The sequence below is a fragment of the Lissotriton vulgaris genome, chromosome 5, assembly GCF_964263255.1.
Source record: "Lissotriton vulgaris chromosome 5, aLisVul1.2, whole genome shotgun sequence".
NCBI lineage: Eukaryota > Metazoa > Chordata > Amphibia > Caudata > Salamandridae > Lissotriton > Lissotriton vulgaris.
The window spans coordinates 1957469414-1957496350 of NC_141693.1; the positions used below are offsets into that span (position 1 = coordinate 1957469414).

General features: G+C 49.9%; 1 protein-coding gene across 1 annotated transcript in view; it reads left to right on the top strand.

Moving 5' to 3' along the window:
• ABHD16A (abhydrolase domain containing 16A, phospholipase) overlaps window positions 1-26937 on the top strand; it is a 274475-nt gene that overhangs the window by 183390 nt on the left and 64148 nt on the right. Inside the window, exons 16-17 of the mRNA XM_086924640.1 lie at window positions 269-331; window positions 25365-25441. Of these exons, the coding sequence (XP_086780766.1) occupies window positions 269-331; window positions 25365-25441 (140 nt within the window). The remainder of the gene's footprint in view (window positions 1-268; window positions 332-25364; window positions 25442-26937) is intronic.

A 26937-nucleotide genomic window follows, 5' to 3' on the forward strand; every position in this document is an offset into this window, starting at 1 on the left:
CTCAAAGAAAACCGCACCAAAAGGCCCTTGGTTTGACGAGCATTTTGAGCACTTGAATTCTCGCCATTTCCCATTCCTTCGGAATGGAAAAGGCGAGACCTAAAAAGACATACCATGGAGAGGTCTAGCCACTGTGAAAAATGTCTAGTCAACTGTAAGAGAGAGAGATAGAAGAAAGGGTTAGATTTCATCCCACGCCCTGAGTGGTAGTTTTTCTTTATCCACATCTTTGAGGTTTCAACTGCATGCATTTGTTTCTCCTCACCAGGGTCCCTGAGGATGTCCTGTCAAACCGGGGGAACGACCTTCTTAAGTGTCTCCTGAAGTTCAGGTGAGCAGTTAAAACACTCCTTGCTGTGAAATGTAATCTGTTTGTAAAGCGCTGTCTAATCTGCTTGAATAGTGCCCTGTGCTTTGTGGTAGATTATGCTGGATTAGATCTAGCCTGCCAATGCAGTCTGATGGTACTATATAATGTGTATATATCGCCTACCTGAAAACAACTCCAAACTCCAAGACTCGAGCATGCTGAACATAATGGAACCGGTCTAAATAGTGCACTTCATGAGCCGATCCTTCTGGTTGGGAATACCTGTGTTGGCTGGAGCAGAAAACATCTCCAGATGATGCTCATACTTAAAGGTCACCCACCCTGAGAATCGTAATGCCCATCCTGCTCCCCCCACCTCACTCCTCAATTCAGGATGCCAAGAAGGCACTTTTTTGAGTGTTGGATTCTATATCATAGCATCTTAAATGATTCTCATGAATGTCAGAATAGGTCTTCCCATGCGTGGTACCCTGGCACACTTTTTATTATATCTGTAAAAGCAATGTAAATAGTAAAAAAAATCTTCACCTTGAGTGTAAAAAAAACCAAGAACTGCAGGCTTTTGTGTCTCAATGTTGTTACCGAATTTTATATGTGCTGCTAACCAGTTTTAAATGGCATTCCTCACTGTGTGTGTATTATCTTGACATTTGTGTACTGTGTATATATCTACTGTCATCGGTCCGTCCGTGTGCCTTGAAGGCATGGAAAAAAGGGCGGAACTGATGTCATCACGCCGGCATGGGCCTAATATGGTGTCTGTGACGTCAGCGGAGTTGCGCGCGATGCCGTGCCTCTGTGACGTCGGCGCGAAGCTACGAAAGAATTTCCGAATGTTGCTGACGCAAGGGGATATTCACAAGGTGAGGAATCCACAGGCAGATACTGTATCTACCAGAGAAAGCATTACCGAAGGTAAGTAACTTGTTCTATTGGGTGTTATTCTAATCTTTTTACACTTTTAAAGTGTTCAGAGTGTTTTCACTCTACGTCTTTTGGCCCTTTCTGCTCTTGCTGGTGTTTTTCTAGTAAGTTTAGCCACTCTTTTTGTCAAATATGCCATCCCTATTTGATAGGTGTCCAGAGTGTGCTGGAAAGAAGGCCAAATCAGACAAGCACAGTTCTCCAATAAGACCCTGAGGGACAGGGAGAAGACTCGGCTTCAAGGATTGGAGAAGCGAAGACAGCGTGACTAAGGTGGCTCTGGACATGAAGGGGCTCCTTCCTCTGCCCGTGCTGAGGCCTCTGGGGGGCTACCCAGGAAAGAAAAGGCCAGAAAACTACATCGTTCTCCATCGACGTCGATGGCCTCGACGTCGGCGTTGAGAGGCATGACCACGGTGTGTTCCCCTTCTCCCCAGGGCTCTGGGTCGAAGCGTCGTCGTCGTTCGACGTCGAGGGGATTGACCTCGAGACCTCCGATGAGGTCAACGTCAAAGACAACTTCGTCGTCGAGGTACCACAGACGTCGAGAGCGGTCTAGCAGGCACCGGCGCTCGCGTCGAGGCGAGGTCGACTCGACGCGCGAGAAAGAGATCTTTGACGTCGAAGAGGTCTGCGTTCGGCGTCGAGGGACAGATCGGAGTCAAGAAGAAAAGAATCTAGGTCCAGAAGGCGTTCTCAGGCCAGGACAGAGTCCCAAGGCTCGGTTATCAGCCTTTCTTCTTTGACCACGAGCTCACGGTTGCGGCGGCGCCGTCGCTCGTCAAGGAAGTGGTTGGCCTCAAGGTCCCCGTCAAGGGTACGGAAGCCAAAGAGAAAGAGGGTGGAACAGTCTCCGGGCTCAGGGTACTCACAAGTCTACTCACCCTCTAGGCATGTAACACCGCCTCCTCCGTTACCTAGGGGCTTCCTCTGAGGATGCCTACACCTCCTCCGCCTCAGAGGACGCCTACACCTCCTCCGAGGACTCCATCTCCTCCTCCTCCTCCGAGGTCTTACTCGTAACATCTCCCTACGCCACCCTCAGGCCCTCCAAGGCCTAGGCTGCTGACACAGCCTCCACAACCCGCCCCTGTACGACCAGTGGATCGGCCAAGACCAAGGAGACCGAGGTCCCTCTCCGGACGGAGCAGGTCCAGAGATGATCGTCAGTCGTCTACTAGATCCAGATGACGTCACAGGAGAGACAGGTCCAGGTCCAGGTCCCCCCACACGGAGTCATCCAATGCCAGGGACTATTCACCAACGCTTTCGGGTTCCCCTCAGACGAGGGTGTCTCCGGTAGACAATATTGCCTCCTTTCAGGAGGTCTTGTTGCGAGGAGCGCCAAAACTGGGCATCACGCTGACGGTTCCAACTCCCTCAACCTCAGTTATATTCGAGACCCTGCATAAGAAACAGCTGTCTCGTCCTCTACTACCTTTGGTGCCAGGGCTAGAAGAACCAGCCATGGACCTCTTCTCCTCATGCCTGCCTCTACGAAGGCTGCACCGTCAAGGCTACAAAAGAAGTACAAGGCCCCTGAGTCGCACCCTGCCATTTTGCGTTCGGATCCTGTACGGGCTCAAGGATAGTGACGGCAGCCAGGAAACAACATTCCACTGCGCCATCATCAACAGTGCCTCCTGACAAGGAGAGTCGATTAATGGACTCAGGGGGAAGGAGAGTATGTGGTACGGCCTTCACATCCATGAAGGCCGCCAGTGCCTCAGCGTTGTTGGGGCGGTACAATAGAGCATTGTGGGAGTCCCTGCAGCAGTTCGCAGAACATCTTCCCAGGGAAAGCAGAGAGGACTTCCAGGAGATCACCACGGAGGGGATGATGGTCTCTAACCAGATAATCAGCTCCGCAGCAGATTCCTCGCTGTTGGCAGCCCACGGGTACTGCCACGGTATTAACCTGCGCCGACACGCCTGGCTACGTCTAACGTCGCTGAAGTCCGAAGCTCAACAGAGGGTCGCCAATCTGCCCTTCTCTGGAGCGACCCTGTTCGGCAGACATGCGGATGAGGAGATGGCCCACATGAAGGCGGAGGCTGAGACCCTGAAGGCTGTCGAGTTAGAGAAGCCGAAGGAACAGAGGAAGACCTACTGCCCATTCCAACAGCGGTACGGTGCGCAGGGCAGAGGACAGGGTCGGTAGGATGGACCGCAGCAGCAGCAATTCCAGCTGCGACCGTTCCAGAAGCGCCAGAGGGGCAGAGGTGGACAGCAGTCCTCCTCATTGAAGAAGGGCCCGGCCGGGTCTAAGCCCTGAGGTGCAACTTCCCCCTCGTCCGTTACCCGTTCTGGTGGGGGGAAGCATACAACATTAGCTGGCAGAGTAGAAAAAAATTACCCAGGACAAGTGGGTGCTGAATATTGTTTGCAATGGATACAGTCTTCGTTTCATCAGCCCGCCTCCAGCGATTCCACCAGTTTGCTCGCAGTTCCAACTTTGCGAGCTCCAGGCGGAGACCGATACCCTGTTAAGGAAAAGGGCGATAGAAGACGTCCCTCTGTCTCAAAAGGGAAAGGGTCTTTACTCATGCTTCTTTCTGGTGCGCAAGAAAGACAAGAACGAGTTCAGGCCCATTCTGGATTTGCGACAAGCAAACAAATGGATTTGCAGGGAGAAGTTCTGCATGCTATCTTTGCACCAGATTTACCCACAGCTGCAAAGGGGAGACTGGCTCTGCGCGATAGATCTGCAGGATGCGTACTTCCATGTGCCCATTGCACGGAAACACCGGAAGTTCCTGCGCTTCCTGGTCGGTGCCAATCACTATCAGTACACCGTACTACCGTTTGGACTGAAGTCTGCTTCAAGGACTTTTTCAAAGTCCATGGCAGTGGTGGCGGCACACCTGGGAAAGAACAAGGTGTTTGTCTACCCGTACCTGGACGATTGGCTGATCAAAGCCTCCACCTTCCAGGACGCTCAACTGCACTTCAACAGGACGGCCTTCTGTTGAGCCAGCTGGGTTTGCACATCAACATGTCCAAGTCGGTCCCGACTCCTGTCCAGTGCCTACAATACCTGGGGGCATCGATGGATACGTTGTCCACAAGCGTGTCTCCTTCGGTGGAGAGTCTCTTATCGATACTTCGGAAGGCTCAGGCTCTCACGACTGTTCGATCTACAACAGTGAGGATGGTGTCTTCTCTACTGGGGTCGATGGCCTCTTGTGTCTTCCTCACTCCACACGCACGCCTGCACATGAGGCCGCTGCAGGAATGTCTGGAGGATCACTGGGACCAGAGACGAGGGACCTGGGACGACAGGATATGGTTGTCTCTACACGCTCAGCTGTCCCTGAGATGGTGGTGCTCGGCGTAAAACCTCAAGGGGGTTCCGTTCCACAAGGACATTCCCTCTCAGACTATTGTGCTTCTCTCCACGGATGGGGAGCGCATTCCGGACAATTACAGATCCAAGGACTGTGGTCCCCGACGGAGTCAACGTACCACATTAATTTCCTGGAACTCAGAGCTGTTCACTTGGCACTGAAGGCTTTCCATCCGTCCTTCCAGACCAACTATCTGCTTGTACAGACGGACAATACGACCACAATGTATTATCTGAACATGCAAGGGAGATCGAGATTGCGCACACTGTCACAGGAAGCGCAGGCGATCTGGCGCTGGCTGCTAGCCAGAGGATTCACGATAACGGCCACCCATCTGCCAGGTGTGCAGAACGCTCAGGCGGATGCCCTCAGCATACTGATTCAGGAAAACAACGAGTGGGTCATAAACGACGAAGTACTCGAAGGCGTCTTCGCCAGGTGGGGCACTCCAGGCGTAGATCTGTTCGCCACTGCCGAAAACAGGAAATGTCGAGACTTCGCATCCAGGTACTATCAGCAGGGGACTCTGGGGAATTCGTTATAGATCAACTGGTCGAACAGCATTCTGTAAGCTTTTCCACCCATACCCCTGATTCCGGCGGTGCTCATCAAGCGGTCCCAATCCAGGGCGCGGATGATCCTCATTGCTCCGGAATGGGCCAGACAGTGGTGGTTCACGGATCTACTTCACCGGTCTCTCCTTCCTCACTTCCGGCTGCCGTACAGGCTTGTCCTTCTCACAAAGTTCGTGGGGCAAATGGTGCACCCCAACCTCTTGTCTTTGAGTTTGGCGGCATGGCTCCTGAGATAGTGCAATATGGCCATTTGAATCTCCCTGAAGATGGTATGGACATACTGAAGGAGGCTAAGCGACCTTCCACTAGGACTTCCTATGCTTACAAGTGGAAGAGGTTCTGCATCTGGTGCACGTCCAAGAACTATGATCCGACGGCATGCAAGGAAGATGTCATCCTTACATACCTTTTGCATTTGGCGCAGTCTGGCCTTAATTTCCATTCTATTAAGGTTCATCTCGCTGCGCTGACTGCCTACAGGAAATGCCCTTCACAGACATCCTTCTTTCAGATCCCTGTGATAAAGGACTTCTTGGAAGGTTTGAAGAAGGTGTTTCCTCCTGTTCGGCTGCCTTCACCTTCATGGGAACTGAATGTGGTGCTGTCCAGGCTGACGAAGGAACCTTTCAAGCCCATTCATAAGGCCTCGCTGCAGCACCTGTCATGGAAGGTGGCGTTCCTCGTGGCCATCAAATCGGCCCGCAGGGTGAGTGAAATTCCGGCACGGTGTTGCCAGGAACCTTACACTGTTTTTCATGCTGCTAAGGTTGTGATGCGTGCTCACCCTAAGTTCCTTCCTAAGGTGATTTCTGATTTTCATGTTAATCAGACTATGACTTTTCCAACTTTTTTTCAGAATCCCTCCACAGGTATCTTCATTCCCTGGATGTTAGAAGGGTGTTGAAATTCTATCTGGATAAGACCAAAGACATTCGTAGGTCCGACCAATTGTTTGTCAACTATGGGTCGGTTAGGACTTGTCTGGCTACTTCGAAGCGAATAAGACCTTAGGGGGTAATCCTAAGGCTCATTCCACCAGGGGCAAAGCAGCCACAACTGCTTTGCTTCGTAATGTTCCCATTGCAGAAATCTGAAAGGCTGCCACTTGGAAGTCGGGCCATACCTTTGCTAAACATTACTTTCTGATAGAGACATCTGCCAGTGGATTCCTCACCTTGTGACTATCCCCTTGCGTCAGCAACATTCGGAAATTCTTTTTGTACCTTTGCACCGATGTGGACATGGGCGACGTCATAGAGGCACGGCATTGCACGCGACTCCGCTGACGTCACCGACACAACAATAGGCCCACGCCGGCGTGATGACGTCAGTTCCCTTTTTTCCGCGTCGTTGACGCTAGCGGTTTCGGGGAATCTCTGTAGCCTCTTAGTAAATTTGTTGCTATTTTCTTCGCTTTTCTGTTTCTTTGTTTCCTTCACGATGTTGACAAAGAAGAACGGCTTCAAGCCTTGCAGAGAGTGTGGAAAAATGATGACAATCACAGACCCACAGGAAGATTGCATCTGGTGTCTGAGTTTAGATCATGATGTTGAGGAATGTTCTTCATGTCGGAAGATGAACCCAAAGGCTCTGCGAGAGAGGTGACAAAGGAAAAAAGTCTTCGAGGTCTTGTTCGAGAAGGGCGAGGTCGAGATCGGCGTCGAGATCAAGGCCTCGAGAAGAGTCGTCTTCGAAGTCACCATCAGACCATGCTTCGAAGTCAAGGAAGAAGCATAATAAAAGAAGACACGAGTCCCGACGTCACTCCGGTAGGGATTCGGACTCGAGGTCGAAGTCACCTAAGAAGGTACGTTCGAAGGTGGTTCCTCTGGAGGAGGACTTTGACCCGGAAGGTGAGGCTTCGCCCTCGGAGTCGCAGGTTCCGGATCCGGCTCCGTCTTCGGTACAATCTCCGGCGTCGTCCCCGGCCCGTGAGGATGAGGAGGAAGTTCTGGTTGGTGAGAATTCTGCGCCGAATTCGGAACCACCTCGAGGCCAGCCCGAGGGTATTCAGCCCCGGGCCAAGATCCATCAGCGTTTTTGAACGCTATGTATGGAGTATTTTCAAGGGCATGGTACCCCTCTGGTGCGCCTTCAGGTCCCATGGGTCCACTAGCCTTCAATTTAGGAGTTCCACACTCCTATGCTCCGGCTCCTTTTTTGCCATTCATGCCGGCTCAGACACCGCCGTAGAAATACCCGGCTCCGCCGAGGTCGTCGACGCCGATATCGACGTCGTCTGCTCCGAGTCGACCTCGAGGCCAAGCCAATTTGCCATCGGATTAGATACCGACGTCGGTTCCGGCTCCGTCGGAGTCGTTGGTGGATCCGACAGCGTGGCGTGTGAAGGAAAGGTCCAGGAGGGAGGCTCAGCGCCACATAGAAGAGCAGAGATAAACAGAAGCTCAAGCTGAAATGGAAGAAGGTGAGCTTGAGGATGACTGTTTTGATAAACTGGCAGAAGCTAGTGGCCTGGAGTTTTCTTCCGAGAGGGAGCTCCCTTCTGTATCTGATGCCCCTTCAAAAGACGTTCAGCCTTATCACATGGTTATGATGAAGGCAGCGGAACTTTTGAATTTGACTCTTCCTGCAGTAGAATTTAAGTCTAATCTACTAACTGAGGTTCTGCATTCACCCAGTTCTGTGGTGGAACCATTACTCCCCTTTAATGAGGCTTTAACGGAGCCTATTATGGAAGTTTGGAAAAAGCCACTTACAGCACCAGCAGTTTCCAGGAGTGTGGCAAGAAGGTACAGGGTCGCACCAGAAGACCCTGCTTTTCTGACTTCTCATCCTTCACCTGAAAATTTTGTAATCCAGGCAGCCTGATCCTAAAAGACTGTGAGTGCATTTCCTCAAGTGCCTGGGGATAAGGATGCAAAGAAGCAAGATCAGGTTGCTAAAAAGACCTTTTCTTCTGCGAGTATGGCATTAAAGTCAACCAATGCCACTTGCCTTATGGGGAGATATGTACATGCTCTCATGGATACACTGCATCTTCTGGCACCTAAGATTCCTGATGACAGCAGGAAAGATTTTGAAGAAGTACTAACGGATGCGCAGGCAGCTGCTCGTCAGGTGATACAAAGTGGACTGGACACTGCGGATTCTGTGGCACGCATCATGGGTACTGCGGTTGCCACAAGAAGATCAGCTTGGCTGAAATCTTCGGATTTTTCAGCGGATGTTCAGGCTGCTTTGTTAGATCTGCCGTTTGTTGGTGCTGGACTCTTTGCTAAAAAAGCTGATACGGCCTTAGAAAGATTTAAGGACAGTAGGGCTACTGCCAAATCTTTAGGTCTTCAGACCAGGGGTTCTTTTACCAGAAGGTTCAGAGGATTTGGTCACTCTTCCTTTCGCACCTATCGGCAAGATCAACAGCAGCAACAGAATCCCTTGTACAAGTCGTACAGGGGAAAACAAAGAGCTCGTCCTAGAGGTCGCCAGGCCTCTTCCTCCTTCACCTCCTCCAACCCCCCAGCCTCAGAAAAGCAGCCCTAGATCCGCCATTCAGGATCATCCGGGTCCAGTGGGGGGTCGGCTTACCCACTTTCTACGGGATTGGGAATCGGTTACATCAGATCTTTGGGTTCTCAATCTCGCAGAAAATGGGTATGCTCTTTCCTTTCGGGAATTTCCTCCCAGTTACCCTCCTTGCCAAGGTTTTTGCACGGAGGAACACCTCTTACTTCTGCAGGAGGAAGTGCACACGCTATTAAGAAAGGGTGCGATAGAGGTGATGCCAGAGCAGGAAAGGGGTCAGGGATGCTACTCCCGGTATTTCCTGATTCCCAAGAAGGATGGCAGACTTAGTCCAATCCCGGATCTCAGGATCTTGAATCTTTATCTGACGCAAGAGAAGTTCAGGATGCTCACCCTTGCGCAGGTTCTTCAGGCACTGCTGGAAGAAGACTGGATGGTGTCGCTCAACTTGCAGGATGCGCATTTTCACATCCCAATCCTGAAGTCGCACTGGAAGTATCTCCGTTTTACAGTGGGATTGCAACATTATCAGTTTGCGGTCCTTCCTTTTGGAATTACTACTGCGCCTCGAGTCTTCACCAAGGTGATGGCGGTGGTGGCTGCACATCTCAGAAAGTTGGGGATTCCAGTATTCTCCTATTTGGACGACTGGCTGATCAAAGCAGAGTCGTCGGAGAAAGTGCTCCAGCTTCTGCAGAAGACAACTCAGTTTTTGTACCGGTTGGGTTTTTCAATAAATGTACCCAAGTCTAACCTGGTGCCCTCCCAGCGCAACCTGTTCATAGGTGCTGTACTGGACACAACTGTATGTCGTGCATTCCCCCCTCCTCAAAGGATTCGCGACATACAGTAAATGATTCCTTTATTTTACAATGGAGCGGTCGTTCCAGTCCTGGAGGTCCTACGCCTGCTTGGTCTGATGGCTTCTTTCATTCTGTTGGTCAACCATGCACGCTGGCACATGAGGGCGCTCCAGTGGTGCCTCTGCAGGCAGTGGTATCAACACAACGGAGATCTCAGGGAGTCTGTGAGGATCTCCAGAGAAACTGCGACGGATCTATCTTGGTGGAGCGTGGAAGGCAATCTGTCTCAGGGAAAGCCTTTTCATCTGCCTCCCCCGGTGGCCACAGTGATTATGGATGCATCCACACTAGGGTGGGGTGCTCATCTGGGGGATCTGGAGGTCAAAGGTCTTTGGTCTCCAAAGGAAAGGTTGCTTCACATCAACCTTCTAGAGTTATGGGCGTTTGGCACTCAAGGCCTTCCTCCCTTCCCTTCGTGGTCGGTCAATTCAAGTCCTGACCGACAATATGACCGCGATGTGGTATGTCAACAAGCAGGGAGGAGTGGGATTGCAGTGTCTCTGCAGAGAGGCTCTGCGCCTCTGGTCCTGGGTTCAGGACCATCAGATTTGGCTGTTGGCAAATCATCAGGCCGGAGTTCTGAACGTACGTGCAGACAGTCTCAGTCGGCAGTTCTCGGCCGACCACGAGTGGAGGCTTCACCCGGAGGTGGTTGGTCACGTCTTTCGGATGTGCGGAACTCCTCAGGTGGACCTATTTGCCACTCGCGAGAATGCTCACTGCCCGTCATTCTACAGTCTCCAGTATCCGATGCAAGGAGCCTTGGGGGACGCGTTTCATTTGAGTTGGGAAAGTCAACTCCTTTACGCGTTTCCTCCCAAACCTTTGATTCCTCGGGTTCTGAGGAAGATTCGCCAAGACTGGGCCCAAGTTAATCTGGTCGCCCCGGATTGGCCAAGAAGGGTGTGGTACACGGATCTTCTCCACCTCTCCTCTCGCCCGCCACTCCGTCTCCCGTTCAGGGCAGATCTCCTCTCTCAGATGGAGGGGCAGATTCTACACCCCCACCTCCAGACATTACACCTTCATGCCTGGATGTGGTGGATGTCATTCTTTCGGCTAGACGTGACTCCACTAAATCCATTTATTCATACAGATGGTCTAAATTTGTCTCTTGGTGTTGGGAGAAGCCTGTTGACCCTTTGAAGGCTCGTTTGTCTGATATTTTACAGTTTGCTCTTTCTTTGGCACAGCAGGGATTTGCTGTTGCCACAGTCAAGGGTTATCTTTTGGCATTGTCGGCATTTCTTTGTTTGCAGGATCAGCCGTCTCTTTTCAAGTCTCCTGTGGTTTTAAGGTTTTTGAAGGGCCTCACAAATAAGTTCCCTCCTATTCCCTTTATTGTGCCTCAATGGGATTTAAATCTTGTCTTAACCTACTTGATGGGTTCACCCTTTGAACCCTTACACAGCTTTTGTCTTTTAAGACGGTCTTCCTGGTTGCGATCACCTTGGCAAGGAGGGTAAGTGAGCTTCAAGCTCTTAGTTCCAAGCCCCCATTCCTGACCATTCATGCTGAACGAATGGTTCTTAGGACCAGGGCTGCTTTTCTCCCTAAGGTGGTAACTCCATTCCATCTAGGACAATCTATTACCCTTCCTACCTTTTATCCTCCCCCTCACCCTTCCAAGGAGGAGGAGAGACTACACCGTCTGGACCCTAAGAGGGCGGTGAGCTTTTATCTTGATAGGACTAGAGACTATTGAGTGGATGACCAGCTCTTCGTTGGTTTTGCTGGGTGCAAGAAAGGAAGAGCGGTGCACAAGCGCACTCTTTCAAGATGGACTCTGTATAGAGATCTGCTACTCTTTGGCCGGTAAGGAACCTCCAGAGGGTATAAGAGCTCACTCTACTAGAGCAAAGTCGTCAACTTCTGCTTTGTCTATTGGTGTACCTGTAGAGGATATTTGTAGGGCCGCGACTTGGACCTCCCTTCACACTTTCGCGAAGCATTACTGCTTAGATGCCGAGGTGAGGAGGGAAGGTCACTGCGCGCTCTGTCCTCCAGGATTTTCTGGTATAGGAGAGTGGACACCCTCCCCCGGGAGTGGGGACTGGTGTGGGACTCTATTTACAAGGTGAGCAGATGTATCTATCAGAAGAACAAGTTACTTTCCTTCGGTAACACTTTTTCTGGTAGATACAGTATCTGCCTGTGAATTCCTCACTGACCCACCCGCCTCCCCGTTGTCCACTCTTCTATACCAGAGTTACTGTAATGTATTTACTTTATTGTCAAGGAGTTGTTTATTTCAAATGTTTTTTTGCTTTTGTTTAACACTGTGTCTGTCACTTTGACATTTGTGTGCTGTGTATACTGAGTATATTTCTACTGTCGTTGGTCAGTCCGTGTGCCTCGAAGGCACGGAAAAAAGGGCGGAACTGACGTCATCACGCCGGCGTGGGCCTATTGTAGTGTCGGTGGCGTCAGCGGAGTCGCGTACGATTCCTTGCCTCTATGACGTCGCTCATGTCCACGTCGGCGCGAAGCTACAAAAAGAATTTCCGAATGTTGCTGACGCAAGGGGATATTCACAAGGTGAGGAATCCACAGGCAGATACTGTATCTACCAGAAAAAGCGTTACCGAAGGTAAGTAACTTGTTCGTCTGGACTCTGATGCCAGGGCAGATGCTCAGGTCGGACAGGCTCGCTGCGAAATCTGTTTGCATAATAGTGGTGTTGTCTGTTCTCCACCGCCGGGTTGTTTTTGGATGGGCTTGCCATTCTATTCACTAGATTATGACTATACACAGAGATCCCCTACTACAGAAGGAGTAGTTTCTCACCTGTAACTCCAGTTCTGTAGTAGGGGATCTCTGTTATAGCCATAAGCGCCTGCCCTCCTCCCCGGTGGAGAAAGTGATGAAATGAGGAATGCTAGCTGATAGACCTCCAAAAAGAACAGAAAGTGGAGGGAGTTGCTGTGCATTCTGGGATACCAGGAGAGTTCTGGAAAGTTTCCTTAAAGGCACGGTATCCCTTTTTAAGCCACATAATGGCAGCCTATGGGGGCTTGTCTGTCCTGTCCTTCCTCTCTATCATTCCAAGGATTTGGTGAAGGGGGGGGGGGGGGGGGGGATGTTTTTCCATGGTTAAACCTGGCAGACCGGTCTAAAGTTGGATATTTCTTTGAATATCCTTGCATTTCTAGTTGAAGTACTGGACAGTGTAGCCTTACATGTATAGGCTGCATTATTTGTCTTTAATTTTCTCTTAAGTGTCTATGCAGTACTGCAAAGAAGACAGCTTAAGAGATTATTTTTGATTGCTCCGGGGTCCCCGCACATGAGCGGGATTATTTACTAGATTATGACTATAACAGAGATACCCCTACTACAGAACTGGAGTTACAGGTAAGAAACTACTCCTACTCCTGCTATTACTTGTGCCGGAGGACGGAGGTCCTCGTTCCATGTTAGATCTTTGCGCTCTGAATGGCGTCCTCTGGAATAATAAATTTACAATGCTTGCACTGGTCCAGGTTCTGTCTGCCTGGAATTTGGGTGGCTGGATGGCAGCCTTGGAGCTGCAAGAGGCGTACTTTCAGATGCACGTCTTGCATTCTGACAGATGTTACCTGTGGCTTAAGCGTTACTAATTTTCAGTTTGACGTGCTTTCCTTTGGCGTTTTCAGCACCCCTTGGGTGTTCATGAAAGTGATGGTGGTGATACCAGTTTTCCCCTACCTCAAAAACTGACTGTTGAAGGCAGGGCTCACCACAGTTGTAAACCACATACAGACAACTGCAAACCTTCTGACATCATTGGGGTTCTCATTCAACAAGCCAAAATCACACCTGAGTACCTTACAAAGCCTTCCTTTTATAGGATCTGTCTGCAGTGAGTCCAGGATATTCGGGCTATGATGCTGATGTTTCAACCTCAGTCCTGGATCTCGCTAAGGACAGCTCTGAGACTTCTTGACCTGTTGGCCTCTGGCATCCTGCTTGTCCACTTAGCCAGGTGGCATATACAGGCTTTGTAGTGGGATCTGAAGTCTTAGAGAATCCAGACCCAAGGAATCCTGTAGGACAGTGGTTCCCAAACTTTTGACTCCTGAGGACCCCCATTGAGTCACCACTGGAACGCGGGGACCCCCAAGAAAATTGTATGAGTTAAATTTTAAATATTAAAACAGTAATTCGAAAAAAATACACACGTGTGCACACAAAACAAATACTCAAAGGATTTTGGGGCCAGATGTACGACCATTTAATTTAGCACCTCGCAATTGGCGACATATTGCGAGTGGCAAATTGTGAGTCGCTAAATGAAATGTACAACAGTGTGTTTAACACTGTTTGGGATTCCCAATGGGGTCGCAAATTGCAAGGTTCATTAATATTAATGAGCCTCTCGCAATTTGCGAGCCCATTGGGAATGGCAGCCCTGCCAGGTATGGTGGCCTGCTGGGCTCTGCAGGCCACCATGTCTGGGACTGCTTTTAAATAAAGCAGTTTAAAAAAATGCAGCTTGTTTACAATGCAAAGAAATAAAATGAAACGTTTTCGTTTCATTTGCTAAGGGCAGGCAGAGGTCCCTGGGCCACTGCCTGCCCTTAAAAAATTATTTTGCATGCATTTACAAAGGGGAAGGGGTCCCCTGGGGACCCCTTCCCATTTGCAAATGCATTACCATCTACTTGAAGTAGGTGGTAACTGCGAGTGTTTTGCGACCACAAAACATTTGTACATGGTTTTGAGGACTCGCTATTTGGAAGGGAATACCCCTTCCAAATAGCTAGTTGCAAAACCTATTTAGCGAGTCGCAAACATTGCGACTCGCAAAATAGGCAATGTACATGGCTCAATAGGTTTTTGCATGCGCAATCCGGTTCGCGAACCTGTTCGCGCATATAAAAACGGATCGTACATCTGGCCCTTAGTATTTTATATTGAAGTAGTCCCTCTGTCATATGTATTTCATTTGTTTCCTAGTATTTCTCATACCATTGTAGAATGTCAGAGCACTTTACATCACACACATATAGAGACATCGAATCATACATGTAAATCAATGTGTATATAAAATGTTTAAAGAGTGCTTGGTCTGGAAAAGCACAAACTCAGACCAAATACATCTTTTTAGCAGCATCAGGATAATGAATAACTGGGAAAAAACATAAGTTACTAACTATTACCATGCAGTTTGCAAGCAGCTTTTTGATGAAAGTTTATAGGTCCCTCTGCTACATTAACGATTGTCACTTATAAAGTGCACAGTAACAAAATAATCTCTGTGACAAAAGCAGTACCCACAAACCTATGCACATAAAATACTGCTTTTTAAAAGGCATGTTACACATTTATTTATTTATTTATTTATTAATGTCATTTGTAGAGCGCGTACAATTACCCTTGGGCGTCTCGGCGCTAAAAATGCAGTAATGTCTCACCATGATCAGGAAGTACAGAGATGTGGATTACTGATTGAATAACCATGTTTTCAGTTTTTTTCTGAACTGAAGAAGTGTGGAACTTGTTTTTATATGGTTGGGTAAGGTGTTCCAAAGTCTGGGAGCCGCAATTGAGAAGCGGCGATCGCCCCAAGAGACTGTTCGGCTTCGTTGAACCACTAATTGGTTAAGAGACGTGGATCTGAGAGTTCTGGTTGGGTTGTAGGGTAACAGTTGATTTTTGAGAAATCGAGGTCCTTTATCCTGTAGAGACTTATATATTGTACACAGAGATTTGAATTTAACCCTATTATGGATGGACAGCCAGTGATAGCTTCTAAGCGTGTCCGAAATGGGTGCGAACTTGGGTTTATTTGACAGAACGCGAGCGGCAGCATTCTGCACAGTCTGTAGTTTTTTGATAACTCTGCTCTGAGCATTGAGCAGCAGACCGTTGCAGTAGTCTAGCGATGTGAGCACCAGAGAGGTAACTAGAGTTTTTGCTGCTGAGTCAGGTAAATAAGGTGTGATTTTCCTTACCACTCTAAGCTTGTAATGGGCGTTAGCTGCCACCTTGTTTGCGTGGGCCATAAAGTTAAGCTGGTCGTCGAAGGTAACACCTAGGTTTCTAACTTTGACCGTGGGAGTGGGAGGTGTGCCCAAGGCTGATGGCCACCAGGTTTCCGACCAGGCTGGGGAGAGATTACCAAAGATGACCACCTCCGTCTTTTCGGAGTTAAGTTTTAGGCAATTCCTTGCCATCCACTTGCCGATTGCAATCATCCCACTTTGGAATCTTTCTGCCACCCATTGTCCATCGCCCTTGATAGCCAGCACCAGCTGAGTGTCGTCAGCGTATGAGGTTAGGCCCATCCCGTGTGCTTTGATGACGCTAGCAAGGTCCGACACATATATATTAAATAGTGTCGGACTTAGGGATGAGCCTTGGGGTACCCCACACGGTAGCGACAGCTCAGCCGACTGGAAGGGGCATTCTTTGCAGTAGGCACATTAACCCTCTGCGCTACACTATTTAAGTCAAAGCTGCCACTGAACAAAACTCTCCTCACGCTCCAGCAGGTACATTAATCACTGGCATTATCTTGACACTTTTATTGTTGCTGTAAAGCTGCTAATTATACAAGAAACTTGTCTGTGCTTTTAAGCTTTTAAAACTGTTGCCTACGGACCCCCTGAGAATGTGTCACGGACCCCTGGGGGTCCGCAGACCCCAGTTTGGGAATCATTGCTGTAGGATGTTATCCAGGTTTTGAAGGAAGACTGCACAAGATCTGCAATATGTGCTGCTTAACCGCAACCTGACCAGTGGCCAACCCCTCTCACTTCCCCACCCAGAACTGATGGTGGTGATGCATGCATCACTGCTAGGTTGAGGAGGCAATCTGCAAGAGGCAGAGATCAAAGTCTCAGGCGAAAAACCAACTCCACTTAAATCTGCTGGAGCTGCAGACGATCCCTGTGGCGTTACAGGGCTCCCTGCTTCCTCCAGAGAAGCCTGGTGACGATTCTCATGTACAGCACTACTGCCATATGCCCTTGCGGCTCCGCCCCCCACACCCATTCGCTGCCTCCCGCCTCCCAGCTGCCCCTCCCTCCAACCTCCCCTTAAAATGACTGCCATTGCGTGGTGAGGAGAGCGACCCTTGACCTTGCCAGGTAGGTCGCTCCCCTCCCCCCCGCTGCAGCTCCGCCAGCGCTCTCAGCGTTTTGTGCCCTGTGCCCCTGACCATTTTTCTAGTCCCCCTCCTTGTGTGACCTTCTGCCTTGCTCCTCCGTGCCCATTCCTCACAATTCCCGCTGCTGCTGCCCCTGCGGCCCCGCCCCCATTCCCTGCCACCCGCCTCACAGCTGCCCCTCCCTTCCACCTGCCCTTAAAATGGCGTCCGCTGAAGGCTCGATAAACACAGACGACACTCTCAGCACTGCCGAACACATGCACTTCCAGATCCACACGGACCCCAAGACCACCCTAAGAGGCACCCTCGTCTACAGACACCCGGACCCCGACCAGAATTCTGCGACGCCATCGCCGACTTCATCAACACGCACTCACCTCCACCAACTACATCCTCCTCGGGGACCTGAACTTCCACCTGGAGAACAACAACAACAGCAACTCCTTCACCCTGATAGACAACCTCGCCAACCTCGGACTGGAAAAGCTCGTCACAACGCCGACCCACATCGCCAGACACTCACTAGACGCCATCTTCTCCTCAAGCCCCCACGCCTCCTTCAGCCACGTCTCCGAACCCACCTGGACCGACCACCACTGCATCCACTTCACCTTTCGGAAACCCATCGAACATCACCGCACCCTACAGATCCCCCGTCGCCGCTGGGGCAAAATCACCGAAGTACAACTACAGACAAACCTCACACTCAAACCTCCGACCAACCCCACCGACGGTTCGCGCATCCTCAGACGATGGATGGATGGACAACTGCGCCAACACCCTAGCCCCGCTGAAAAAGCAAACCCTTAAAGACACCAGCAAGAGAGCCACTTGGTTCACGCCGGAACTCCTAGCGTCTAAGCGCACCTGCCGGAAGCTGGAGAACATATGGTACAGCGAGAAGTCACCAGGCAGCCGCACTGCCCACAAAGAACCCATCCGCAACCACCACCACCTCATCAGAACCGCCAAGAGAACCTCCTACAAAAACCGCATCGACAACAACGCACACAACAGTAAGGAGCTCTTCAACGTCGTTAAAGAACTCTCCAACCCCAGCTCCAGCTCCAACGCCAACGACATCCCGCCGTCGCAAACCCTGTGCGACTCGCTCGCCACCTTCTTCCAACGCAAGATCGCCGACGTCCATGACTGCTTCAACCACCGGACAACCCCAACAGGCCCAACAGGCCAGACCCACCTCACCCCACCGACCGCGACCCCCTAACAACCTGGGCCAATGTGAGCATCGAAGACACAATCAAGACCATGGGCACAATCCACTCCGGCTGGCCGTCTGACACTTTTCCACACCACATGTAGTAAATGTAGTGTATTTTGTAAAGCGCACAGCTGCCCCAACGGGGCGTCCCGGCGCTGTATAACGCTGTGGAACCCTTTCTGGCTCTCCCTGTGAGATGCCCCTCCTGGGCACCCCCAAAGTGAAGCCAGGCATCCCAGTGTTGTAGGGGCCGTTGTGGAGATTAAGCAAGCTATTGCCCAGAGTTGCAGCGTGGGACCCATGATTAGAGTAGGCGCCGAGGCGAGAATTATCGAGTCTGCGGGCATTGAGCCCAAGACCCTGCCGTGTCGGGACTTGAACCCTGGTCCCGGGCCTGATCTCTGCTTCAGAGTTTGCCGCTCTAACCAGTGAGCCACACTTCTCACATCTTCAACCAAGCCGGCAGCTCCATTGCACCCCACCTGCGCAACATCATCAACCTCTCCTTCGAGACGGCAACCTTCCCTGAGAGCTGGAATTATGCCGAGATCAACGCCCTACTGAAGAAACCCAAGTCGGACCCAAGCGAACTCAAAAACTTCCGGACCATCTCCCTGCTTCCGTTCCCAGCGAAGGTCATCAAGAAAATAGTCAACATCTAGCTCACCCGCTACCTCGAAGACAACAGCATTCTAGACCCCTCCCAGTCAGGATTCTGCAGCAACCACAGCACCAAGACCGCCCTCATCGCCACCACAGACGCCATCAGGATCCTACTGGACAACGGCGAGACGGCGGCCCTCATCCTTCTGGACCTCTCCGCCGCCTTCTACACCGTCTGCCACCGCACGCTACGCACTCGACTCCACAATGCAGGGATCCGAGACCAGGCCCTGGACTGAACCTCCTCCTCCTTCCTCTCCGGCAGAACCCAGAGAGCCTCCCCTGTTCTGATCCGCAGGACTCCTCCCTCAGCCTGACGCTGTTCAACTTCTACATGGTGCCCCTCGCACGCATCGCACAACATCACAACCTCAACATAATCTCCTACACCGACGACACGCAACTGATCCTCTCCCTCACCAAGGACCCTCTCACCGCCAAATCCAACATCCTCCACCAGGGAATGAAGGCCGTCGCTGAATGGATGGAGGACAGCCACCTTAAGCTGAACACAGACAAGACGGAGATCCTCATCCTCGGGCCCAACCCCTCAGCATGGGACATCTCCTGGTGGCCTGCGTCACTGGGGACACCCCCCCACACCCACCAACCACGCACGCAACCTGAGAGTCATCCTTGACTCGAAAGTCACCATGACCAAACAAGTCAACGCTCTCTCCTCTATCTGCCTCAACACCCTCCGTATGCTCCGCAAGATCTACAGATGAATCCCGACACACACAAGCAAAACACCCAGGCCCTAGTCAGCAGCAGACTCTGCTACGGAAACGCCCTCTACGCCGGCGCCCCGACCAAGCTCATCAACAGACTGCAAAGAATCCAGAATGCCTCTGCACGCCTGATCCTCGGCATCCTGCGCCGCAACCACATCACCCCCCACCTCAGGAATCTGCACTGGCTCCCTGTCGACAAAAGAATCTCCTTCAAGCTCCTGATCCACGCACACAAGGCACTCCAAAAGTCAATGAAATGCATGCGTCCTGAGTCTAGCCATTCCCGTCCATCCACTGGTCCCATGTTTGCAACTGTTTTAAGAACAACTTTTCCTTTTTTGTAGAACACTTCTAACAAGAGCTTGTGTTTTTACTTTCTTTGAGCTCTTTAAATGTTATTTTGTCACATTTGCTGTGCATTCAAAGACTGAGGTTAGATGACTGACGCAGTTTTCAAAAGGTACTTCTTTACTATTTGTTCTCCGACTTCAAAGTGAGACGATTTTTAGGTGGTTAGTGGTTCAAATATCTTTGAAGTCTATAGTCCGCTTCTACATAAATTAACCGAATGTTGATGCTGAGTTACTGTGGGTAAAATAAGAAAAGCCCTTTTAAATTTGTAAATTTTACTTTTGAGACAGCCAACACAAGTAAAAATTCCCTTATTCCTTTGTGTTTGTTCTAAATTTCCTCAACATCTCGCTTCCTATTAACATAAGCTGCTGCGCAGAACTTTAATTGAAGACTGGTGTGTCTGCCGTCTTCTGCTCCCAGAAGCTGCCCATGGCTCTGTCAGAAAGCACCACCCAAGTGTACTATAAACATTTGCTGCCACAATTTGTTGAAGCCTGCAGCTCTATCAGGGCTGCGATAAGAGCACATGTGAAGTATGTTCATAGTCTGCCTGAGGCGCCTCCTGTCTCGTCTGTTTAGACATTCCTGTTAAAGATTTTATACCAGTGTTTGCAAGAAAAGCTGGTTATGCCACTCCATAACACATGGCTAAAAGACAATACATTGACAATGCCAATACCTCTCGGGTTGCTCAGCCCTATTGACTGCAAAATAACTTATGCCAGTAGGGAATCCGCTGGAGGATAGAAAAGCAGGACTTGCTGATGGTATCACTTGGCCTGCAGCCACTTTGCACCTATGCTTTGGTAGCCTGCAGGAATGAGCAGAACCGGCCAATCAAAGAAGCAAAAAATGATTTTACCTATGAGTGATTTATGTTTCATAAATGGACTAGTGCTGCAACTTCCTGCAGGCTCCCTACATTTTTTTTCAATTAATGCAGATCATGGCGGAAGTTATGGCATTCCAAGCACTGTCTTTGTGAGCCTTACAAAGTACTCATTTATTTTTATAAACAGACACAGTGGTTGTGCTGCCACGCACCAACGTTCTTCAAACTGAGTGAAGTCCACTATGCCCTTGGATCATGGTCAGGTCACGTCACTTGTCTTCTGTAATTTAATAGAAGTGACTGTCTGTGTAATTTTTATATTAAATGTGCTTTCTGATAACAGAACCTCTTAAAGAAAATTAATACAAAATAGCGAGATTATAGTTCACTACATCTTCTAATAATATCCACAAGAATGTGCGTTTACTTATCATTTCAGAGCTTGCCATTTGGGTCGGAGTCCCCAGCAATAGTTTTCTTAAGCTGTGTACTGTATTGGTAGATACTCATCTCTGAAGTCCTTTGACCAAGACATTTTACACAAAATATCGTCTTCATACTTTGTCTGGCCGCCTCAAAGCAGCTTTAGAACCAGTGTTGTATTCCCAACATTTTGGAGAGGAGAGAGAAGAATGGAAAAAGAAGCTCAGGATTATTCAGGTGATCACATCTCAGCAGTCTAGTCAGGGGTTCTATTGCCAGGGCAAAGAGGAGCTGCGGGCAGCAGTGTCTGGTTCCACTCCAGATGGGAAATGGCCTAGAAACCCCTCTGTTCACCTGCACCCGGGCTGGTGGTTCTGAGTAAGGGAGGGCTGCATACATGTGCCTTATGCAGTGGCAAGTGCTACGGTTGGGCATTGGTCCAGGTGACAGAGTAGTCAGAACTTGTAATCTATTAGTGAGGACTCTAGCAAATATTCGGAGCCAAAGCACTTCAGAGAGCTTTTCTTTCACTCCTATGCTCTTTCGGAGTTTCAAATAAGTGAAATCAAGAGTTATGGATCACTTTAAGCTGGGCGGGGGAGTTTAGCATGTATTGGATGTTCAGAGCAAACCGCGTTTGTTGAACTCGTCGAATGATTTTTTTTTCCTCTGAACAGCTCTGATATAATCTGGGAAGATCATTATGCGAGTGGATGGGAACATCAGGTTGCCAGCTTTCCTCCCCTCTCACAGGATGGTGTATCTGTCCCTGTAATTGAGTGTTCTGATAGACTTCTAGCTGCAGATTCCCTACCTTTGAATTTCCCAGACGTTCGGCTGGATCTGGAAACTTTTGCTGAGCAATACCCCTTGCGCCCGACGTCGGGTGGCTCCATTCGGTTCCACGTGACGTTGTTCACGTCGGTTATGACGACACCCAGGCCTGCAGACGTCAGTTCTTTTCTTTTCGTACCAGTTAAGGGCCAGTCTGGGAATAGCTGCCCCTCTGCAGCAGTTATCAGCCAGGCTTTTTCTCGACTTTTGTCAAAATAAAATGGATTTCAGACTTCGCATGCAAGAGATGTCTTCGAGACAGACAGGTTTCAAGTTGTGCTGGACTTGTTCCCGTATGATGTTGGTCACCAATCCCCACAACGTATGTCTGTGGTATCTCTAGCGCAACCACGATAAGAAGTAGTGTTCGGACATTCTTGGCGATTGCTCCGACGACCTCGAGGGAGTGGGCGATGAAGTTACTCGCAGCCCGGCAGTTGACACCATCAAGCGAGACTCCGAGGAGGTCATGGTCCTGATCGAAGAAGAGAGGTCACAGTACCTCTCATGGAGCCCTAAGTATTTTTCCTCCCATTCGAGGTCCTCAGGACACTCTGGGAAGAAGTCCAAGCGGACTTCGTCTTCACCTCAACTGGCGTCCGTCGTTCAGAGAGGTAAGGAGCACCGACTCTATAGGCCCGTCTCCGTATGGCCAGAGCCAGAGTAGACTTCATGTCTCCACCTCCCCTCCTCCTTCTCGGGAGTAGGAACGACTCCTGCTCAGATTAAAGAGTATTACGAGGCCATTCCCTGCATATTTGAGCAGAACGACCCCGCGAGAGCCTTTGGGCCCATGTGGTCGAAAGGAGCCCCATTGGGTTTGAAGCAGTCTGCTCTGGCCATGACGCCGGTGGGGGTCCAGGGATCCGATTCCAGATCCGGTTCGATGCCAGTCGTGCCAACGCGACCTTCCACAACGTGGAATCCAAGTCGGTTCCTGCGACATCACCAATGCGTATCGGTGGCGCAAGCCCCCCCCTCCTCCTCCCCAACGACACGTGCCTGCCCGATGTCAAGGTCTCTTTGCCGGCCAGAGGACGCTAGGCTGCTGGCGCCCACTGTGCAGCACTCCACAGTCCCCAGCGGGAGGTCCGCACCTCCCCCATTGTCTCCCTTCATGGCCTCCAAGCCGGGTGTATCAGCGCTCAGTCAACGTTCTGAAGCTGTTGTACCATTGTGATTCAGAAAAGGGGGTGGTGATGAACAGAGTGTCTGAATTAAGCAGACCACTCTTACCCAGTCCAAAGATCAGGGCTTGATCCATCAGTTATTTAGCTCACTGCACCATCCCAGCTCAGAACCAGGCTATATGCTAATTAGTCTGTCCCTGGCCCAGTGCATCATGGGAACAGGGCAGACCAAACTACCAAGCCAATTCTTCACCGGAAAGGAGGCAAGCTTCCGGGGACCGGTTTCTGGCATTTCAGCCGTCGTCGGCCCGGCTTGCTTAAAACCTGATGGTGCAGTGAGCAAGGGACTCATGTCTGAGTATACCCTGCCACACCTATAGTGGCCAAAAACGATTCAGAAAAGGGGGTGGTGATGAACAGAGTGTCTGAATTAAGCAGACCACTCTTACCCAGTCCAAAGATCAGGGCTTACCAGACTACCAGGCCAAATTAGTCTGTCCCTGGCCCAGTGCATCATGCACCATCAGGATTCAAGCAAGCCATGCCGAAGACGGCTGAAATGCCAGAAACCGGTCCCCGGAAGCTTGTTTCCTTCCCAGTATAAGAATTGGCTTGGTAGTCTGGTCTGCCCTGTTTCCATGATGCACTGGGCCAGGGACAGACTAATTTGCATGTAGCCAGGTTCTGAGCTGGGATGGTGCAGTGAGCTAAAAAACGGTGATGGATCAAGCCCTGATCTTTGGACTGGGTAAGAGTGGTCTGCTTAATTCAGACACTCTGTTCATCACCACCCCCTTTTCTGAATCATTTTGTCCACCATAAGCGTGGAAGGGTATACTCAGATGTGAGTCCCTTGCTCATTGCACCAACAGGATTCAAGCAAGCCGGGCCGAAGACGGCTGAAATGCCAGAAATCGGTCCCCGGAAGCTTGTTTCCTTCCCAGTATAAGAATTGGCTTGGTAGTCTGGTCTGCCCTGTTCCCATGATGCACTGGGCCAGGGAGAGACTAATTTGCATGTAGCCAGGTTCTGAGCTGGGATGGTGCAGTGAGCTAAAAACGGTGATGGATCAAGCCCTGATCTTTGGACTGGGTAAGAGTGGTCTGCTTAATTCAGACACTCTGTTCATCACCACCCCCTTTTCTGAATCATTTTGTCCACCATAAGCGTGTAAGGGTATACTTAGATGTGAGTCCCTTGCTCATTGCACCAACAGGATTCAAGCAAGCCGGGCCGAAGACGGCTGAAATGCCAGAAATCGGTCCCCGGAAGCTTGTTTCCTTCCCAGTATAAGAATTGGCTTGGTAGTCTGGTCTGCCCTGTTCCCATGATGCACTGGGCCAGGGACAGAATAATTTGCATGTAGCCAGGTTCTGAGCTGGGATGGTGCAGTGAGCTAAAAACGGTGATGGATCAAGCCCTGATCTTTGGACTGGGTAAGAGTGGTCTGCTTAATTCAGACACTCTGTTCATCACCACCCCCTTTTCTGAATCGTTGTACCATTGTGGGCCTAGATGATTCCAGACCCTTGATGGTGCCCGCATCTGGCCGCCATCTTGGGACTGGGCCACATTGGGATCAGAGGGCCTGCGCAATTTCAAGAAGTCACCCCCAAGAGCACAGATTAGTAGGTCAGTCCCTAAAGTTCGTAGGAGACTTGATCAGGAGATGCAACGGACGTGTGGTGTTGTTGGCAGTCATGGCGGAGGAGGTTTCAGAATATTCTTGAATGCTTTTGCCATCTTGGATGCTCAGGCCATTTCCTACGATTCAGGTGATCTTAGTGCCTCATGTGAGGTTTGCCAGAGCAGGAGGAATGTCATAAAGCAGCATTCCTCCCTTCCTGCTAAACCAACAGTCCCCCACATCATTTTAGACCGCTGGGTTGGTGGGCCTCTATATCATTAGGACAGCCACCCTGACAATTTGGGTGGGTAAACTGATGTTCCCTCCCCTTGTCTGCCATGTAATGCAGGCTTGGAAAATGTAGATATGCAGGGGGAAAAAAACGATATGCATCAGGGCCATTTGGATTTTGGGAGCTTGTTTTCCAAAACATTATCCAAAGCGGGTTCTTCAAACATAGCTCCCGCTTTAAAAACTTGCAGTCCTGTGAGCAGCACATGACTTACGCCACCATAACAGACCAGTGGATTTTCACCTGGGTCTAATTGACCTGTTAGTTCTGTCTCCTTTTCCTTTAACCACTCTTCCGGCCATCCCTGTAAGGATTTGTCTTGCTATTGTCATAGATTACAGAATGGAACCTGTGCTACCTAAGCCTAGGAGGTTGATGATGCATGTGTTGGGACAAAGACATGTAGTGTGTGGGCCAAAACATGCAGCTGAGAAGGATACTTGTTACAGCATCTTTTGTAGATGTTTTTTTTTCCTAATCTGCCAGCTGTGCACTCATTCTCAAGTAGTTACTATTAAGTGAGAGTATATACTAATATCTAAAACACCATGAAGATGATTTATACCACAGCATGTAATGTTGGCAATATTTCACCTGCTTTTCCTCATAATGCATTTATTTGTCTTGTTGCTTCCAGGTATCCAAAACTTATGACAGAGGAAGGCCTCAGGGTGTTGAATGAATGGTTGTCTGCTTCCACTGCTATCCAAGAAGGTAGAATAGCATTGCATTTTTCTCTTCCTGTCTCTTCACTGTTGCTACCATCATGCTGCCAAGAGCTAGCTGCATAATTTTTTTTTCTCAGCATAAACATCTGGGCGCAACAACCTTTACTGCCTTGATATAGGCTTCCTTTACCATACGTTATCTTTCTGATGATATCCATTCTGATTCACATATCATGGGGTTTTAAGGGTTGTCTCCCCCCTTCATAAAATTCCATGATCAGGATGATTAAAAATGAATAATGGTACTGTATGTTTTAAGATATATATATATATTCTAGCAGCCCGTCCCGACCTTGTCCGGGAGCAACAGGCTTCCCCAACCCCCGCCCGCCCCGACATTGTCCAGCAGCCCGGGCCCCCGCCCGTCCCCCGCCTGCCCTGACCCCCGACATGGGTCCCCTTACCTCAGCCGCCGTTCCTCCCGCCTGTCCGCTGCTCGCACTGCCGCTGGCCTGTCCGCTGCTCCTCACGTCACCGCTCCTCCCCTGCGCCATGTCCGTCGCTCCCTTACCTCAGCCGCCGCTCCTCCAGCCTGTCCGCTGCTCGCACCGCCGCCGGCCTGTCCGCTGCTCCTCACGTCACCGCTCCTCCCCCGCGCCATGTCCACTGCTCCTCATCGCGCTCCTGGACGCCGCTCCTCCCCGCGCTCCTGACGTGAGCACGCACGTCGCGGCCGGCGCTACTTCGGAGGGAGTACTTTTTTTTTTTACTGTACATTTTTTAAATAACTTTTTTTATTTTTATTTATATAGCCTATAACCATCTACACACCCTGACGATTCCAACGGTGTATCAGGTGTGTGGATTGGCGCTGTGGTTCCTGAGTTTACCTGCCTCAAAGGCTGAAAGTTCTTCCTTTATTATAGTAGTATAGATACAGAAAAAAAACAGAAGTTTCATGGGTGTTCTAGTTAGGAAATCGAATTTCAAAAACTTAGAAATTCACAGAAAAAACACAACGGTTTCAGCGACTGTAAAGTTAGGTTCAGATTTTACACACACACATATCCATAGAAATTCAGCAGTTATAGCAATCTCAAATAACTATAACTCATGCCCTAAGGTAACTATAACTCGCTACCCCGCCAGGCACAGTTTTCTCATCAATAATTTTACAGCAAATATTAGTAATATTCTCAATGATTTCATAGAAGATTTTGTGAGTGATGTAATATGTGGGGTAATTAGCAATGCATGACAAGGGCACGAGTTATAGTTACTTGAAATAACTATAACTGCTGAATTTCTATGGTTTTGTTTGTGTAAAATCTGAACCCATCTATAGATATTCTAAAGGGGGTGGGGGCAGACATCCTTCTCCCTGGGATGATTTCGGCCCTAGTGACCCCATCCTGCGGGACCAGAACCTTTTTAAATGAGGGTGGGCACATAGCCCTCCTCTCGGGACAGTACCTTTCCCAGAGACCCTTTCCCCCGGGGCCTAGCCGACAAAAGATGGGTGCCCTGGGGCCCACCCAGGAC